The 17,713-nt window shown below is 47.6% G+C and overlaps 1 protein-coding gene across 4 annotated transcripts in view; it reads right to left on the bottom strand.

The window, feature by feature from the left end:
• Window positions 1-17,713, bottom strand: part of USP48 (ubiquitin specific peptidase 48) — a 30,267-nt gene that overhangs the window by 6,523 nt on the left and 6,031 nt on the right. For all 4 annotated transcript variants that reach the window (XM_056508176.1, XM_056508174.1, XM_056508173.1 and 1 more), the window contains 13 exons: window positions 17,434-17,567; window positions 17,176-17,258; window positions 16,494-16,673; window positions 13,799-13,924; window positions 11,519-11,668; window positions 8,996-9,196; window positions 7,610-7,724; window positions 7,345-7,475; window positions 5,999-6,070; window positions 3,095-3,219; window positions 2,818-2,940; window positions 837-898; window positions 266-376 (listed from right to left, as the gene is read on the bottom strand). In XM_056508176.1, coding sequence (XP_056364151.1) covers window positions 266-376; window positions 837-898; window positions 2,818-2,940; window positions 3,095-3,219; window positions 5,999-6,070; window positions 7,345-7,475; window positions 7,610-7,724; window positions 8,996-9,196; window positions 11,519-11,668; window positions 13,799-13,924; window positions 16,494-16,673; window positions 17,176-17,258; window positions 17,434-17,567 — 1,613 coding nt within the window. The remainder of the gene's footprint in view (window positions 1-265; window positions 377-836; window positions 899-2,817; window positions 2,941-3,094; window positions 3,220-5,998; window positions 6,071-7,344; window positions 7,476-7,609; window positions 7,725-8,995; window positions 9,197-11,518; window positions 11,669-13,798; window positions 13,925-16,493; window positions 16,674-17,175; window positions 17,259-17,433; window positions 17,568-17,713) is intronic.

Below are 17,713 nucleotides of genomic sequence, written 5' to 3'. Positions count from 1 at the left end.
TTTCTGCGTCCTGGCCAAATCCAGTGTGCTTATTGTCAGGAACAAACCAAGCTGAAGGAAGCTCTTTTTTCCTGACCCAGCATCCTTGGACAGTTCAAGTCTTGCCTTGCAGGAAGGCTGAGAAGGCTTTGAGAAAGCCTCGGTGTTAATTTTGAGGGAAAGGATTACTCCTCATCTTGCTGGGGCTCAGCAGTACAGCATTCCCTTGGGAATGTTCTCCCAAAGCAAGGGGCAAAAGCAAAGTGTGTGAAGGGAAGAAACTCACTGTTTGGAGTCTTCTTTGGTCATGGAAGCAAAGGTGAACATGAGCCCCCCGTGGGGACAGAGCAGGACACTGTTTGCTACGGAGGACACGGGGCTGCAGCGCGTTGGCCTCCTGCCAAGCGGAAGAGGTTTGGAAAACTGGATCAGGTTATCCCACCAAAATCCCCACAATTCCTCAGGAAGCCAGGAAGAAATAACAGGTATTTACACAAGGCATTCCAACAAGGAATAGTAACTACTAGTGATGAGGAAATCAGATCTGCGTTCCTCTGCAGTGCAGAATGACTCTGTGCAGCAGAGATTTCCATCTCCACCCCAAGCAGTGACCTTTGGGATACAGCTCCAGACAGATGAAAAAACTAATCAGGTTACCAGCTAATCCGACCATCTGGTTAAGACACAGCAAACAAGGAAATTCACTGTCTTACACTGTGTTACAACTGATACAAGTCCTGCAAAAATCAGCTTCATTGTTTCCATGAGCTCACTGTGCTAGGAGTCAGAAGCAAAATATTATCTACGGCCCCCAAAATAAGAGATAAAAAGCACCAAAAACCCTCCAGCCAAGTTACCTGACAAATTTCCTCCATTCTTCTACAAAGAACTGCGAAACAATATACAGCTCATCTGTCTCCTGGGGGAAAAAGAGGAGGAAAAAGGATCTTTTTAATGAACCCAAAGATGACTGTTCGGTTTTTCGGCAGATCTCGCTCCCTTCAAGACCTCAGTGCTGCTTTTACCATGACAACTCCATCCAAATGGGCTGCAAAAGCCAAGGAAAATAATTTGGGATCAGGTAGTAAGCACTGCCATTGCTAATCCCATGTTTATTATGAAGTTACTTGAGCTTTTGATCCAATTACTTTTAATTCCCAGCGGGAAGGGACATTTCCCTGGAGCAACCAGGACTCTTCAGTGCTGTTTTTCTTTCTGGGGACTCGGCGTTAGAAGCTGGTGAATCCCTGCACTCCCACAGGTGTGGGGTGAGACATCACCCCACAACATCCCTCAATTGCTTCCAACATCAAAATCCACAAGTGTTTCCTTTTGGCAGCAGCAGGGATACAAAAACATAGATGTGCACCAAATAAGACAGCGTTTTTGGGATAATCTGTGATTTTTTTGTCCCAGTCTTCCTTTAAATTGTTTGCTCCTGGACAAGAAATCATCCAGCTCCCAAGAGCTGGGTGATAAAATTGCTTCCATGCTCTCCTCTCCTTTATCCTTACCCTTTTCCCAAAGACAGATTTAAAGGCTTGCTCCACCTTTCTATAAGAAAGCTCAGCACACCTAAGGAATATATATACATACACATACACATACACATACACATACACATACACATACACATACATATACATATACACTTTTTAATTTCCCTCCATCTCTTGATTTCTGCTTGTTTTTCACTCTGTTTTCCCTCCTAAACCTCAACTTCTTTGGATCAGGAAAACTCCAAAGGCTTGAGAGGGAGATCCTCAGCTCTCTTTTATGAGGCTCCCTTGGGAAATTAAAAGGGAAAGGATGATAAAAAGGGAAAGAAGGATGTAACCCTGCTGGTGGAGACTCTCCTATGTCTGACCCACAGTGATGAGCTCCAACTTTCCATTTTCCAGCTCCAAAAGCAAATCCAACCAGACAGAACCTTAATCACCACTGGCAGGACCTGGAGCTCTCCAGCTCAGCACAGAAGGAAAACTCCTTTTAAACCATTTTGGGTCTCCTTGGTTCTGAGCCATGGGTCTATGCTGCCTCAGTTTTTATTCCCAGCTGAAGCAGTGAGGGATGGAGGGAGACACCTGCCAATGCACCTTGGCAGGATTGTAGAGTCAACCATTAGTCAGCACCACGAGACTCCCAGGAGCCAAGGACTGGAGCCAACAGCTCATTCTGGGCACCTCAAATCCCCAGGAATTCCTGGAGAAGCTGCTAGGAGAGGGTTTGCACAGCCATCACTGCTCTTTGGAGGGCTTCAGCATTTTGGGAAGCTCCCCCAGCTTTTGGGACACAGGACAATGCTGAAGCACACATGAATTTTGCCCAAGCAGCAGCAAAAGGTGGTGATGGGGCAAAGTTCAGGTGTGATCCAGCATCCTACTCCATGGGAAGGCGGATAGAGAGCTGTGGGAAGCAGCTGTGCTGTTTCGGTCCTTCCAGGGGGGGACACAACCATGGCAGCAACATTGTCACTGTTATCTCCCTGACTTTGGGCCAGCACAGCTCCCTTGGCACAGGGGCCATTCCCATGGCTCTTCAGGGCTTTGTGCCAGCACAACTAATCCAGGGAAATCACACCTCAGCACAACATGTGAGAGCTCTGCTGGCACAGACTGAGTGAATGGTTATGGAATGGTCTGGCTTGGGATCTCCTTCCACCCCTTGCCATGGGCAGGGACACCTTCCACTATCCCAGGTGCTCCAAGCCCTGTCCAGCCTGGCCTTGGACACCTCCAGGGATAGGGCAGCCACAGCTGCTCTGGGAGGAGAGGTATTAAAGCCAATAACAACCCCTCCCAAGCCTGGCTGCATTTCCTGATCCCCCTCCTTCCCTACCTGAGGCCAGCTGCCCAGGCAAGGTCTGCATTTATCATGGAACAGGTTCTGGAGAGAAGTCTTCTGCTCACTGGCCATCATCTTATGCAGAGCTTCATTTTCCTCTCCTTCACGCTCCAAAATCTGCAGGAAACAGTTAATTAAGTCCCAGCTCCCATTCCCAGCTGCTACTAAAGGTGACTTTATTCTCCTTCATGGCACAGGGTTGTGTTAAAAAGGAAAACCAGAAATACAGCCAGTATTTACAGTCAACAAAAGGGTAGTATTTGGCAAATACCTTGCACTGGGAACAGCACTCTTTGTTATTTGGGAATTCGGGGGCTTTTGGAAAATATTGCTTGAGTTTCTTCCAGGCTTCCTTGGAAACCACCCTCCTCTCATTTTCAGAGATGCACAAGTCACCTGCAGGGAGAGAATCAAGGAAAGGCTTTGATCACAACATGCTCAGGGACGTTTTGCAGCCCTTGATTGAAGAGATTACAATGAACAAACGTGGGGAAGAAATCCACACATTCATCAGCCAACAACACGTCAGCAAAAAACAGCAAAGTCACCTTCAACTCCTTCCTTGCTTCCTTTAGACTAATAATAATAATAATAATAATAATAATAATGTAATTCCTAAAAAGGCCCTTTAGATTTCCAAGATCATGGCCTAAGCAGCTGATCAAATACAAGCAGGGATGTGGGAAAAAGCCAGAGGGCACAGGGCTACCAGTTTCTGATCCTGGCTATCCACAGCTACATCCTCAGGGTGACTCCCTTTGCTGAGCCTGAGGATAGTAATGCTGTGTTCCATGAAACCAGGTGCCTTCCACATCCTTGAAAACCCCAAATTCAAACTGTAGAATCTCAATACAGTTTCATGTGCCCTATCCAAGCACCTGAAAAGTGTAAAGGACAGATTTTGCACCCTAAATCTGCTCTGGGGAATAACTGTATGTGAAGATAGCAAGCAAGATTTACCAGCTACTTCCCAGAGCACTTATTTATCCATCAGGATTATTTATCCTGATATCAGGATTATCCATCCTGACGCTCCAAGACCCCAACAAGGATTTTCAGGAGCCATTTGCTCCTGTTGTCTCAGGGGTGGAAGCAGGAGGCACACTCAGGCACGTGCACAATGATGATATTGCTGGCTGGATACACAAGGCTTGAAAAAACGGAAGAAGACTCTGGGATCCAACCAGCTGCCCACTTACAGGGTTGCTGATGGCCAAGGGAAAACACAACCACATCTCCCTCTGAGGCAGCAGCTGGGAAGTCCCTGTGCAGGGAGAAACACGAGGAGCAGCTGTGGAGACACGGCGATGCAATCCGGATTTGGGAATATCTGTGCCCCAGTGGGGACTGCACCAGCAAGAGGGAAGGAAAACAGCAACTGTGGTGTCCAAAGAGCATGACCCCTACTATCTGCTTTTCTATAGCCTGGAGAGCTGCAGAGAGAGGAGACCGAGAAAAACTCCTTCCTCCCCACCCTCTGGCTGCTCTTTAGCATGACAAGCAGCTCCTCAGGCCCACAGACTGAGCTGAGCCTGGATTTTGGCCAGCCCTGAAGAGGAGAAAATAGCAATGCTCCTCTCCTCCTTTTCCTCTAATAAACAAAGGTCAGGCCTCGATGCAGCACTTGGCCACTTGAGCTTCATCCAGCAAGGCCAAGTGGCTCCAGAGGCTGCCCCAGGATGCTGCCCAGAGGCAGCAAGGATGGGGAAAAAAAGGAGCTTGTGCAAATAAGTGCCTTGATACCACATGAATAATAAAAACAGAATTAATATGGTGAATGAAAGAGGTGAAAAAATCAGCTCTGTGTATGCAGGGCACAAGTGTTTTGCCATCTGGAAGATGAACCCAACCCCTGTTGACCCCTCTTCCCACTCCCACCATCCAGGGACATGTTTTGGGCATGGACATCAAAGAAGGCTTAACTTGGTATCTGGAAAAAGTTCACTGGGATGAGGCAGCTACTGGAGAGCGAGGAATGGCAGCAGGGATGCAAAGGGAGCTGTGAAGGGAACGCCTGGGTGGCATTCCTGGCAGCCAGCCAGCCCTCCCAGATCCAGCACTGCCTTTTCCAGAGCCTACCATGGGGGCAGGAACCTCCTCCATGACAAAATTAAGGCCGTAGGAACAAGACTGCAGATTTGCTGATCCACTCCAGAAGGAGTTTTTCAAGGTGGAAAGCTTGTTTTCCATGAGTAATCAGAGGTTAACTCAAGACAACAAACCTGCCCTGCCAGCAGGCCCCTTATTTAGTATTATTTATTCTGCTATGACCCCAAGTCACAGATCAACCAGCAATTTAACACCATACATTTTCCAAAGGCCTATTGGCCTATTTTTTATCATGTCTGGCTCCATAAATGTTCCATCCCCATGCTCCATGCTTTTGTTGAACAGCAGCAGCCTTGAGGCAATGGGAAATGCAGAGTTTAAGACACGGAACAACAGCTAAAATAGTGACAAAGTGCTTAAACACTCTGCTTGAAAATGAGATTTCTCAAGCCTTACTCCAGGTTCTTGACTAGCCCTCAAGACAGGAGGTGTGTGGCTAATTTATGCCATTTTTCCTTCTGTTTGAGATAAGGTGGAACCTCCCCACAAACTGATGCCTACAAACAATATCTTAAGTAAAACTGGGTTTTATGGCTGGAACACAAACTTTATAAAGTGGGATTAAAACAGGGTAGCCAAGGATGAAGCTAATGAGGCATCACTTGCAAAACAACTGATAGGAGGTCAAAACCTTATGTAAACAGCTGCCACAGCACAGCAGGTTGGGAAATCGATATCCAGGAGTGGTCCTGGCCCAGGTGCTGGGTGAGTGCTATTTTAATGTAAACCAGGATATTAAACAGATACTCTCAGCTCCCACCTCGACTGATTTACACCACCTCTTCGTCTTACTGCTTCTAGAGTTTCCAAATGGCTGCAGAACTTTGGTGCTGCCCATGCAAGGAAGAGAAACTTAGCATCTGACAGCTCTGCTTGGCCAAGTCCTTACAGAGTCTGCCTGCAAGGAAAACTTTTGAGTGCAAGAAACACCAGGAAAATGAGAATTCATCACACTTCAGCAGTGACTCCTCAAGCTGGCCACAGTTGGAGCAAAGGCTACAAGGTTAATGTGTGCAGCAGTGGGCAACAAGGGAGATATTCAGCTCCGTCCCCCGGAGAGACTCACCATGTGGGCAAACGATGTCTTCATTAAAATTTAACTCCTCTTCCGCCTCCCTCTTCTCTTCATTTGATTCATCTAATTAAAAAAATAATAATAATACAGGAGGATTGCACAGAGTTCCTCTCCCAAAGAAATAAATCTCACAGGGAAAGGAGCAAGGTTGCCTTCAGATTACAGCAAATTACCCAGGGGCAAATTTTGAAAGAAATTTGTTATTCTCTGATGTCTTGGCCTTTGGGCAGGCGGGATTACAGCCCCCAGGCCACGTAGGAGGGCTTTGAAGTGCATGGAGCACAAGCCAGGCCTTTGTGAGATTACAAAGGATGCATTTGTTAGGGCTGGAACACCGCAGGGGTTCCCTGCTCCCAGACATCTCCGAGTTTAACCTAAACACAAGCCTAGGTAAGAGCAAAAGGACCAAAATTCCTAATCTAAACCAGATGCTGCCTGACAAAGCGAGGGGGAGCCTGCCAGGGGATGACAAGCCCCACACCAATCTCTAAATTAGTTAAAGTCAAGCACTGATACTGAATGAAGCATCATCAAGACAATAATGTGTCAGCAAGAGCCTCTAACGAGCTGCCTAACGAGCAACTTGGCTTGTGAGTAATTCAAATGCACTACTGGGAGTTGCAACCTGCTGTGAACCAAAGTCACCCCCAGGAACGATGAGTGGTAACTCAGAACTACCCTTTTCTCCATCAGTGTTCCTCCTTATCTGGGGGCTGAGGTGCCTTCCAGCCCAAGATCAATGCCCTGAGCTATCATTCCCACTTTGATTCCATCGAGCTTCTTACCCAGTTCAAAGAAGCTCAACAAAATAAGATTTTCAATCATTTAAAGAGCAGAAGGCTCTTTAAATAAAACCTCTATCTATTCTCATGATATGGGAACAGAACGGAGTGCAATTCATGATTTTTGTTCCTAGGCTGTGTTTTCCCAGTGCTGCTGCATCAGCTGTGCTGTTTTATCCCTCAACCTTCACAATAAAGATCATCATCATCCCTTTCCCAAGGTAATTTTCACGTTTCTTCCTTCCCCGTGCTCTCTCATTCAGAGAAAAGTGGATGAAAAGATCCTGTGTCTGGGGTGGTAATTTCACACAGCTTTGTAAAACCACTTATCACCTCATCTCCCTCTCCAGCATGAAGATCACCCCGCAGTTTTCAATCTTAGCAAAGAAAAAGCTCCTTAAATTAAGGCCCTTTTTATTCGATTTATTATCCTTTCCTCCCTACTCATACAAGGGGAACAAAACAGCTAACAAAACGTGTTTTTGTTAGGAGGGATCAGCAGAGCTGGTGGGTTTCTACAGCAGCAGAAATTAGGAGGAACTCAGGAGTAAATACCTTTGTTTTGTGCATTTCCATTCATTTTTCCATTACTGTGCTCTGCATCTTCATCCTGCTCATGTAATTGCTCCAGAGCCAGCTGACGCCAGCTCCTCAGGGACGCCTTCCCAACCCAAAACCCGTCGTTCCTGCGGGGAGACAACAGCACTGGCACCTCAAAATCGCAGCTCCCTTCTCCAGAGCCCAAAGAGGGAAATCTTTGGGAAAAAGTTGTTTAAGCACTTCTAAAAAGCATCTCTGACAGCACTTGGGACTTCCATACCCCTTGACTGTCATCTTCAGCAGGTTGGTCACGGTTTTGTAGTCCTCGTTCAGCTGGTTCTTCAGCCGCAGGATTCGACACCTTTCCACCACACAGTCCTTGCAAAGTGCTTTGACTGGGGTGGGGGGGAAAGAAACACAGTTTTTTACACTATTGCACAATTTATTGCACAGGCGGTTTCCTGCTGGTTGGAAGGCCCTCAGACAGGTGTGTACCAACCATCCTGCCCCAATATTGGGTGATTTCCCGTGTAAATGAGGAAATCCTTGGGGTTACAGCCACATTAGGCCACATTTGAAGCTTAAAGAAGCGTAAAATACTTCAAATGAGGTGTGATGTCTTCCACTGCTTCATAGGTCTGCTCTCACAGCTCCTGGTATCCACAGCCTGCAGTCACAGGGAGCCAGGGCAGCCCAGCACCCAGCCACAGGAGGCAAGAAATGCCAGGAAAACAAACATCTGTATTGTGGCACTTTGCCACTTTCACCCAGGAAAAAAACATCCTCCTGCAAGGCTACACTGGACAAAGGGAGTGGAAATCCCAGCTGCATGTGTATTTAGATTTTCATCCTGGAGCAAGAGGAGAAGGGAAGCAGTGTGTCCATCCATCCTTTTACCCATCCCTCCCTCCCTGCCAGCGATACTCAACCCACAACCCTGCAGGCAATCTTCCACTTGACTAATAAACCTTGCCCTGTTTTTCCCCACAAAGGCTGCCTGCGTCACAAGCAGTTTCTTCCCTACAAGCTCCCAGTAGGAACTGAGCTAATTTGGTCTCAGTGGGAGTTACTGAGCAACTTCCTAAAAGGAATGAAACCTGGGGATTGCTTGATGAGGAGATTCCAAAGCCTGGAGGGGCTGGGCTGATCCTGAAAAGCAGAATGTGTGGTAGATGCTTCCACAGGAGCAGACTAACAGGTAAGTGGTTCTTTGGACGAGGTGACAGACAGGAAGGGGTATTTTTGGCCTGAATACTCCATGAGACCCAGCCCACACAGGAGCTGTGGGTGCTGCAGGCACAGAAAATAATTGTCAAGAGTTTGGAGTGTTGCATGTGCAAGTTTTATTTTCTAGAATCGCCTTCAAACCTTCCAAGCATTATGTTTCCTAAGCCAAGTGCCCCATTCCTCCACAGCAATTCCTCCAGGCACAGCCCTTTTCTGAGCAGGTAAAAAAGCAAGGCCAAAGCAGACCCTGTGATCACCCTAAATGGATTTGGGAAATGCTAACAGAATTAAGTGATACTAAAAAAATCCCCTGGAAATAAGGCAGCACTAAAGCCATGTACTGAAATAGTTATGATGATAAAGGATGGCTCAAAATAGGGCTGGGACCAGAATAAGGCTCCACACCACATCCCAGGAGGTGACTTGGAGAGGATGTTACCATTGAGCCGGGGCCCTCCTCCGTATCGCCGGTAGAAGAAGTCAGCCACGTATTCTGATATCCTCTTCATCAGGGATATTTTATCAGGATGGAGTTTGCCATGGGAGCATAGGCAGGCTGTGTTATCAATAGGTTTGGGAGGAGTGGACTCATCCAGCCACTTCTGCAGCCATTCCAGAGATATGAAGTCATAGGGGGAACCTGGAGGGGAGAAATCACAAAGAGAAAAAAGATCATATATGCCAGCTCCAACACCAGGTGGTATTTTATAATTACTCTTAAAAATTAACAGGCAATCACTGTTGGTTAAATCTCTGAGGATCCAGTTTTCAAAGGTCTGATCCAGTTTCTCGCACCCCATTCTGATCTCAGTGTCACAGATCTGGAAGACAGGAGCTACGTGAGCTTAAGATGTGCAGATCATTTTGGATTCAGCAATCAGTTTGCAACAGCTCCAAAGAGGAATGGGAGTGCAGTCAAACCTTTTGGGGATTACTGGAGAGCAGTCGAGGAAAGGGGAAGGTTTTCCTCTCATTCATCAAGGGACTGATATAATATTTAAATCATGATCATACATTACAGGCTTTTTCTACAACAGACAGAGTTCACTGGGGTAATTTGAAAATTACGGGCAACAACAGCGGAGACAAAGTCAGTGCTCCCCCTGTCCTTTCAGCACCCAAATTTTCAGTGTCTCTTACAATTTTAGGTGAAAAAATGTTAAAATTTACAGTGCAAATCTACTTGCTTAGATTTTTTGCTGAAGCAGAGCAGCAGGCTTGCCCTTGTTTGCTGAAAGAGAAGTACAAAGCTGAGGTTCAGGAGCAGGTCAGTGCTTGTATGAGCAGGTTGGGGGTGAAACCCCTGTATCTCAATACTGAGGCACAGTATCACTACACAACACTTCTGTGGGATGACTGGGAAATTAGGAAGAATTCAAACCCCTTCTGTGCTGCCACGAAGGCAGCTTTGAAATCATGGGGAAATGTTGGTGACATTTATAACTGAGCACAAACCCTTCATGTTTCCTAAGAGGGAGCAACAGAGAAGTAAGAGGAAAATACAGAAGACAGGAAAACACTGAGTCTCCAGCTTGCACTGGAGCTCTGTGAAACCTCTTTTTCTCCACAGCCTCAATCCATGGTGTTTTTATCTTATGCAATGCCCTCCGCAGCCGTGACCTCCAGAGAATTGCATCGCTGTCAGAACCAGTTTGCTAGTTTGGGATGAAACTGCCTCCCCCAGAAAGGAGGGTTTTCTGGGGCAGGCTCCACAAAGCTGGCAGAAAATGTGTCTGCACAGCTGCAGAGAGAGCCCCAAGCCCCAGAGAGACAGGACCTGGAGCAGTGCGGGAATGACGCTGCCTCCAGCTGTGCTGTGCCCATGATGTGCCAGCAGCAGGCAGAGGGTGCCTCAGGGCAAAGTTTTAGGTCCTGTCATCTCTAAATTGGGGCAGAAGAGCTTCACCTGAACTTACAAAAACTGTATTTTTTGAGATTTATTCCTCTGTCACCTCAGAACTGCCAAGAGCAAACTCTTCTGTTCCTGCTGAGGAAAATCACACTGGAACTGTGCTGCTGCTCCTTTTCACAGGTGACTCAGGGCAGGTTCATCCCTCCAGCACAACTCTGATCTCACAGTGACATCTAAGTGCTGCTCAGGCTGGTGAGGAGCTGTGACAGCTTCCTGCTCCAGAGTTAAGCACCTTCATTCCCAGACTGGAGAGTCAGATGGTCAGATGTTTGCAGGAACAGGAGTTTGCTGTTGGGCTACACCAATCTCATGGTGAACTCTGAGCATCCAACAATAAAAGCTGAATAGTGAATTCTCTTACAGGCCACACAATTAAGCCCACTTTTAAGTCTTCAGTTATAGTTAACCTGCAGTTTTTAGGAGAGGTGCACAGTGAAGACAAATTCCCTGGGCTGGATGGATAAAGCAAGTTTTGCGAGATGGGCAAGAAAAACAAGGTGGAAAATAAAACCCTGTGTGCTCAGGCAACAGGACATAAGGAGAAGTAGAAAAAGCTTAATCCCAGTCTCCCTACAAAACTGAGACATGGAGCAGTGAAGCACTGGCAGAGATGGATCCAGTCCTTTTCTGCTGGAGGTCAGGCATTCTCTTAGCCCGTTACCTGCTGATGAATCGGACTCACCAGCTCCCAAACCTGCCGTGAGCTGGCAATTTGGGAGCAGGCAGTTATTCCGCCTCGATGCTCCTAACGAGCTGAGCTGCTCACCAGGCAGAAGAAAAGAGTCACAAAGCATGAGGCTGATGGATGGGCAAGGAGCAGGAGGGAATTAGCGACGCCAGAGGCCATGAGAACGAGCAAAGAAAGGAGAAAAATAGGTTAAGGCAGGAAAAGAAGCAAGGGAAAACAAATGTAAGCATGCATGAAGCTCCCCGCTTCCAGAGGGCTGCAGGAATGACTGCCAGCAAGGCCATGGGAGTTGGGAGTTAGTCACAAATCATTCCTAAGCTTAACAGCTCTACTACAGCAATACTCCACAATGTCTTACAGACCAGCTTCGGCGGGTAACCTTTGGTAGAGCTCCTTCACCTCCTCGTGTTTGATCTTGCCTCTGGCCACACTTTGTTTGCGCATCTCAGCCATTTCGTTGCACCACTCCTCAAACTTGCAGTTATCCCGCTCTACCAGCTCCTGCAGAAAAGCTGGGAAAGAAAAAAATCCCCAGGAATTGAAGGGAAAATGCCAGCTATGTTAATTACCATGGGTTATCTGGGGATAACAAACCTAAAAATTCCCTCCCGCAGCCTTGCTGGGCAAGGCCTTTCCCCAAGCCAAGCACATGGACATTGCTCTCTGATACTGATGGTTGCAGATGATTAAATTCAAAGTTTTGCACCCAAGAAAATAATTTACTTGGGGTTGGTTGCAATGTTAAGTGCAGCTCCTCTGTGCTGCCTCATCACTCTGGGCAGGGAGGGGGAAACAAAAGCTTTTCACCCTCTGGATACACCCGAAGCCTGTCATGACCCGCAATCCATCATGCTGCAAACCCAAGGGTAAAGAGCCCTCAGGAGATGGGAGATTAGTCAGGGCAGATCAACAGAAAGGTGAAGGAAACAGGGATTTTTGCTGCCACTGATGGAAAAACCCCAAAAAGCCAAACCTCAGCAGGGAAAAAAGAAGATAAACCACTTCCCTCACAGGGCTGGTGGGAGGGAGCGGGGGGAAACTCTGCTTATCTGAGGCTTTTTCCTATTCAGAATTACTCTGAAGAGCTAAAATATCTGCAAAAAGGTTAATTCTTGACCAAAATATCCACCTAGGAAAATATACAGTATTAAAAAATAACCAGCCTGACCTCCTTGAGATCAGAGCCAAGTTACGTCTCTCCACTGTCCCGGAAAAGCCACTTTTTAACAGCATCAAAGCAAAATGCCTCAAATTTACAATTCCATGAAACCTCCCCACAACCACAGAGCTCGACTGCTGCCCTTCACTCCCTGTTCCCTGGCAGGATTCCACGGGAAACAAAGGCAACCGCGGGGCTGTGCAGGAATCTGGAGCTGGGTGGGGAGGTTTTTGTTGAGTTATTGTTTTGGGCAGAAGGGTAGGAGGAAAGGGAGAGCAAAAAAGCTCAGGAAACAGGGTGAAAATACAGACCCAGTCAGGAATTAGTGCTAATTCCTGAAGTTTTATGTCTTGGAGGGTGTGTTTTAAATGGATGGGGGACGGGGGGGGGGCAGTGGGGAGGCTTGGGGGAGGTTTGGGGTGTTAGTAGGGGGGAATAAGGTGTATGATTTATCCCATCTGCAAAGGGACCTGCCACCTCTGCTGTCCCCGCTCCACAGAAAAATGAGTGAAGGGGGAAATACACCTCGGCACCAGGGGCCTAATTAGTATTTCTAATCAAGGAGCAGCCAAACAGGAAATATTAAATCCACAGGCAAAGCCCACAGGGAGGTCTGGCACCCCCATAATTCTAAAGCACAACATGAAGGCACTCATCCCAAATTCCCATTCAGGGCTTGAAGCCTTTTTATTTTCATGTCATTTATTCCTGATGTGGCAAAGCTGAAGCAATCGCAGAGGGAACCTGACATCTGTCAGGATTATTCACCTCCTCGTGCACTGCTGATGACATTTAACCACGCTGTTCTCCTGCACCTTTGGAATCCAAGTAGGACTGCAGTGGTGAATCCCAGGGGGGTGATGTCCTCCTAACCCCTTCCCAGCTTGACCAGCTGGGTAAGAAAGCAAGTGAGTGGGCATATGGGAGGGATTAGCAGTTTAATGCGAATTAAGTGCAGGGAAAACCCAGGAGTTTCACTGGTCAAGACACCAAGGTGCCACACAGCACTTTTGGGGCTTGTAGCAAACAGTCAAAAATCATGGAATCCTGGAGTGGGTTTGGAGGGACCTTGAAGATCATTTTGTTTCATCCAAGGACACCCTCCACTATCCCCATTGCTTCAAGCCCCATCCAACCTGGCTTTGGACACTTTCAGGGATGGAGCAGCCACAGCTGCTCTGAGCATCTGTGCCTCATAGCCCTCACAATATCCCATCTAACCCTGCCTCTGGCAGTGGGAAGCCATTCCCGCTTGTCCTGTCAGTCCATCTCTTGTCCCAGTTCCCTTTCCAGCTCTCTTGGAGCCCCTTTAGGCACAGGAAGGGGCTCTGAGATCTCCTTGGCACCTTCTCCAGCTTTCCCAGCCTAGAATCAGAGCAGAGGGGCTCCTGCAACTTCCTAGCCCTAAATGGGGTTTCAAGCAAAGTTCGGCCTCCTGGCCCACGAGGAGCAGTGCAGGATGAGCTGGTTGCCGGGGACTCACCTGGCACCTGGACTGTGAGGGATTTCTCGCGGGCCTGCAGCCTGTACACCAGCATGTAGGCGTTGCGCGAGCAGTGCGCGCCCTTCCCGCACTTGGGCTTGCGGCTCTGGGACTTGGATGGCTCCGCTGTGGGAACAAAAGGCAAAACCTCAGCACCACACGAGCTCCTTCCCTGATCCTTCATTAGCAGGGTGAGCTTGCCACCCAGCCAGCTTCCCTGTGCCAGGCCTCTGTGCCAAGCACTGGGCTTGGCGTGACTCAAAACTGCATCCCAAAGAAAGCCCCAAATCTCTCCAGCCTTTCTGGGTAAATCAAAAGGACTAAATTTAGGAGCCTGTTCTGAACCTCCCTTCTCAAGAGCCTTTCTTCTCTCCCCAGTGCAACTTCTCTGAGCCAAAAGCCACTCTTGGAAAAACATCCTTTCTCCCTTTTGCCTCTTGTTCTGCTGTCCTGACTCCAAAGAAAAGAATCACATCCTCAGGGAAGAAAATCGTATTTACAGGTGACTGTGGATATGAAAAAAAAACACAGCAAAGCTTTTAGAAAGCCAAGAGCCATAGAAAGGGCTGTTTTTGAGCAGCTGCTGGGAGATGTAAAGTTGTGTTGCAAGAGCTGATGTTTCCAGATGGATTCTCAGGCAAGGAAAACACTGATCCTACAGCTGCAGCTTCAGAAATCAAATTGTTTTAAATAAAAAAAAAAAAAATTAAAAGAACAATGTTCTGTAAGTCAAACTCTAAATGGACCATTGAATTAAGTTTCTTTTTCCCAAATTCTGAAAACATTCTTATGCCTTTCCCCCCCACACCACTCAGGGGACTTCCCAGACTATTTATTTGCATTTTAGCCAAGAATTTTCCAAATTGCTCCCATCTGCGCGGCCCAGAGTCTCCCCCCCACAGACCTCCACAAGACCTTCAGTTTATATTACTGACCTTCTCCTGCTGTTACATGTATTTGTAACAAAGAAAGGCCTCAGTTTTGCCTGGAACAGGCAAATTACATCAAAACTTGATACAAATATTGAGCTCTCAGCTTAAAGAGGCTCCCAAACACACTTTACTTCTATTCTCCAAACAGCCTTGAATGGAAATACGAGAAATAAGAACATCTACTTGCAGTTAAGCATAAAACCTTATAAAATTGAGGTCACAGCAGTTTATATGCATCTCATTTTGTTGCACTGGGTGAGTGGGGAGGGTAAAAACAAAGGCTGAACTGCTCTTGGTGCCTTTCAGGGCTCAGTTTCCCTGCGCACCACTAGATGTCCGGCCAGCTCCAGCCTGGGCTGGCAGCAAGCAGAGCCAAAGGGAATGGGACAGAGCTGCTGGCACAGGCAGGATCACGGAATCACTAAGATTGGAAAAGCCCTCCAAGATGATCAAGTCCTACCATTAACCCAGTACTGCCAGGTCCACCACTAACCCATATCCCCAGGTGCCACGTTCACACACTTTCTGAGCACCTCCAGGGATGGTGACTCTACCACTGCCCTGCACTGCCTCTTCCAACGCCGACTACACCTTCCACGAAGGACTTTTCCCAATATCCAACCTAAATCTCCCTTGGCACAGCCTGAGGTTGTTCCTTCTCCTCCTGTCCCTGCTCCCTGGGAGCAGAGCTCAACCAACCTCACCCCCCACCCCCGGCTGTCCTCTCCTGTCAGAAAGTTGTGCAGAGCCAGAAGGACCCCCCTGAGCCTCCTTTTTCCCAGGCTGAGACCTCCACCTCCTTCAATTGCTCCTCAGAATGCTCCACACCCTTCCATAGCTCCACTGCCCATCTACGGACACATTCCAGCACCTCAAGAAGCATCATGCAGGTGAGAACGAGGAAATGGGAGAAGGCTGATGTCCCATTACACCAAATCAAGGCACCACTTAAATCTGCAGATCTATTTTTCTCTAAAGATGCCTTAAAGAAAAACAACACTCCATAAGTTCCAACCATAGCAAAGCATCCTAATGGGTAAGAATTCCTGGGAACGGATTGCTTGCACTGCAAGTGAATTTCTTATTAATTTCCGTGTTTTTCCCTGCTGTGAGCACCTGCACTACAGAACACTGAGCCACTACAAAAACATTTCAACTCCATATAAGTTGCTCTTATTTACTGACTGCAGAATGAGAAATCCATAGATCCAGCCTCAGCCCAATCTTTCCAAGAAATCTCCAAGAAATCCAGTGCAGTAACATGGTGATCTGGGCAGCACACAATGAGTCAGTAAAACAGAAAAGCACCAACGAAAAAGCTCAGAGTAAAAAGGCAATTTTAGCTTCCAAGTTGCTATTTGGATCAAAATCTTTTTGACTGCCCTGAAGTAAAACACTCAGTGGAGATAGAACCATAATGTGTTAAGGAAACTGAAAGCATTCTCCTTATCTGTTCCAAGGAAATGGCACCCGCCTGTTGCTCCCTGATAGGAACCTGCTGCCTGCGTTATCAGCATCTTATCTGCCATGTGGCAGCCAGAGAAATACTAGAGCAGCTGATCATGAGGTGTAAACACTCACACGGGGCTGAAACGAAGCAAATCTGGCTGCAATGCCCAGGACTGCTGTTTCCCACGTCCCTTTGAGCTATGATAGCCCGTGTAGGAGCACTCTGGGGAGGAGCAGGAGATGCGTCTGGGGACACCCATGGTTTTGGCAGAAAGAGGTATTTTAAAAGGGCACTCACAACTGAAGGGTTTTACCTAGATCTTCCTCAATCCCCAGCTGCAGTTTCTTCCCCTCCATCTTCTCGATGTCCTCGTCGTTGAACTTGTACCACTCGCCCGTCTGCGGGTCCTTCACGTGGGCGATGTAGTGCCCCGAGTAGGCACTGACTCCACGGTGTATGAGCACCGCGCTCAGCTCGTACACGTACACACCGTCTGCAGGGCAAGCAGCGTTACACACAGCTCCTCAGCCAACACACAGCCTGCCTGTCCTTAAACTTCGTGTTTCCATCAGGCAGTAAAGCCTGCACTTGAACTCACAGCTCTTCATGACATTGCTCAGAGGGCTGTGGCTTAACAACAAGGATGTTGTTTGAAATACAAGCTTCAAACTACTCTTGACAGAATTTTCAATCAAAAAGAGGATTCAGAGGAATCACAGAATCCCAGAATGGCTGGGTTGGAAGGGATTTTAAAGCCCATCTTACTCCACCTCTCTGCCACAGGCAGGGACATTTTCCACTATCCCAGGTTGCTTCAAGCCCTGTTCAACCTGGCCTTGGACACTTGCAGGAATGGGCGAGCTACAGCTTCTATGGGAACCCTGTGCCAGGGCCTCACCATCCTCACAGGGAGGAATTTCCTCCTAAACAGAATTACAGAGGAGATCTGCCAAGAGGCAATAGGCAAAGATAACAAAAACGTGCCCTGAACTCACTTTTTTGCTCCATGAAAGGCTCCATGTCCAGCAGCTCAGAGAAGCCAATGTAGGTGTTCAGCTTCTTCTTGTGGCCAGTTTGTCTGTGTGGAGGCAAAGCTTTGGCTCAGGGCAACAACAGCTCACATCCCAAAATACCTCCCCTGAATCCCCCTGAGCATCCTCCGAGAGGCTCAGACACCCTGTCACTCCTCAAGTTAAAGCAGGAAGAGCAGGGTAGGTGACTTCCCCAGCAGCTTCCAGGGTGTTCCCACTCACCTGTCAAACACAAAGCGCATGAGCTGCAGGTTGAGGGTGCAGGGCAGGCTGAGCAGCCGGATCTTCCTCGTTGCGTTTTGCTTGCTTTGACAAGTCTCACAAAAATAACGATTGTCCCCTTCTAATTTTTCCTCCTGAGTGTAGAGAGGCAGAGGAAAAGGTCTTGAGAACATGTCAGCACTGAAAAGTCAATTGAGCTACTCAACAGCTGGAGAGTGAGAAGCACTGAAGTTATTTAAATTATTTAAGTCTCTTCTCAGCTGCTTCCCAAACTTTTCTG

The sequence above is a fragment of the Oenanthe melanoleuca genome, chromosome 21 (assembly GCF_029582105.1).
Source record: "Oenanthe melanoleuca isolate GR-GAL-2019-014 chromosome 21, OMel1.0, whole genome shotgun sequence".
Classification (NCBI taxonomy): domain Eukaryota; kingdom Metazoa; phylum Chordata; class Aves; order Passeriformes; family Muscicapidae; genus Oenanthe; species Oenanthe melanoleuca.
Note: the sequence above shows the minus strand (reverse complement) of the source record. Positions and strands in the feature narration are given on the sequence as shown.